Source organism: Olea europaea, unplaced genomic scaffold, assembly GCF_002742605.1.
Source record: "Olea europaea var. sylvestris unplaced genomic scaffold, O_europaea_v1 scaffold28312, whole genome shotgun sequence".
Taxonomy (NCBI): domain Eukaryota; kingdom Viridiplantae; phylum Streptophyta; class Magnoliopsida; order Lamiales; family Oleaceae; genus Olea; species Olea europaea.
Genome location: NW_019246821.1, coordinates 1 through 1,444, shown reverse-complemented (window position 1 = coordinate 1,444; position 1,444 = coordinate 1). Strand labels below are relative to the sequence as shown.

The window sequence follows — 1,444 nt, the reverse complement described above, 5'->3', positions numbered from 1 at the left end:
GTGATGTAGCCCTTGATGGGACATGGGCTGCTGAAATTAGTGCCTATAAGAGGAGAGAATTGGATGATATTGCATGGAGTGCTATTTTGCTTTATTTGTCTGATAGTGTGATTAGGAAAGTGGGAGAAACCACTGCTGCTGAGGCCTTGTGGATAAAATTAGAATCACTCTACTTGACTAAATCCATGCCAAATGAATGTTATCTCTTAAGGCAATTTTACAACTTCAAATTTGATCCATCATCTGGTTTAGAAGAAAATCTTGACAAATTCACTAAAATGATTCGGGACTTAGAAAATTGTGATGAGGAAATTTCTAATGACAAACAAGTTGTTGCTCTATTAAACTCTCTAAGTGAAAGTTATAGAGACATTAGAAATGCCTCAGAATATGGGGAGCAAGAACTTACTGTGGATACAGTAACATCAACCTTAAGAAATAAGGAGCTTGAATTGAAAGTTGAGTCAAAAGACTCTAAGTCTGGTGAAGGGCTTCGTATAAAAGAAAAGGTAAATCACAATAAGAAACATAACCAATACTATCCCAATCCTCATAAGAAAGGAAGATTCCCTACTTATACGCTCAAAGACAAGAACAAGAATCATGTAAAACCAAAGAATCAGACCAGAAAATGCTACTACTGTGGCAAAACAGGACACTTAATAAAAGACTGTTTTAAGAAAATTTCAGACATGAAAGATAGAAATAATTTTGATGGTTCTGCAGCTGTTGCATGCAAAAATAAACCTGAAATCCAGGGAGTGGTTCTTGTTAATACCACCAAAAGAAACTCAAGAGAGTAGGTTCTTGACTCTAGATGCACCTTTCACATGTGTCCTTTAAAGGAATGGTTTTCTGAGTTTGTTGACCTCAATGGAGGGCAAATTCAGATGAGGAATGACATTAGTTGTCAAATAGAAGGTATTGGTAAAGTTAAGTTGTTGTTAGATAACAACTATGCTCTTGAATTAGAAAATATAAGATATGTTCCTGAACTCAAAAGGAATCTTATTTCTTTGGGAGAATTAGATGAGAAATACAATATCTATATTCACAAGGGTCTTATAAGCTTAACTTTAGGAGAAAAGAGAGTCATCTCCTCTTCAAAAATAAATGGAATTTACACTGTCCATGCTAAGCCTGTTTTAAGTCAGTGTACCACTACCTCAAACTATGAGTTTAACAAATCCTTACTTTGGCATAAAAGAATGGGACACATTTCAGAACAGGGATTAATCATTTTAAATAAACTTAGATGTTTTGGAAAGGATAATATTGAAAAATTGGACTTTTGTGAAAACTGTTTAATTGGAAAACGGAAAAGACTGCCCTTTAAAACTGAAACCCATAAATCCACTTCCATACTAGACTACTTATATGCCGACCTTTGGGGTCCAGCATCTGTAAACACCCTAAGTGGATTTAGGTTCTATTTTCTTATAAT

At 34.7% G+C, this 1,444-nt stretch overlaps 1 protein-coding gene across 1 annotated transcript; it reads left to right on the top strand.

Annotated features, from left to right (window-relative positions):
• Positions 1-830: 830 nt before the first annotated feature.
• LOC111384065 lies at positions 831-1,149 on the top strand (the record flags this gene model as incomplete). Its single annotated transcript, XM_023008286.1, has 1 exon — positions 831-1,149. A coding segment is annotated over exon 1 (319 nt), but the record flags the coding sequence as incomplete, so codon positions are not given.
• Between the last annotated feature and the right edge of the window lie 295 nt (positions 1,150-1,444).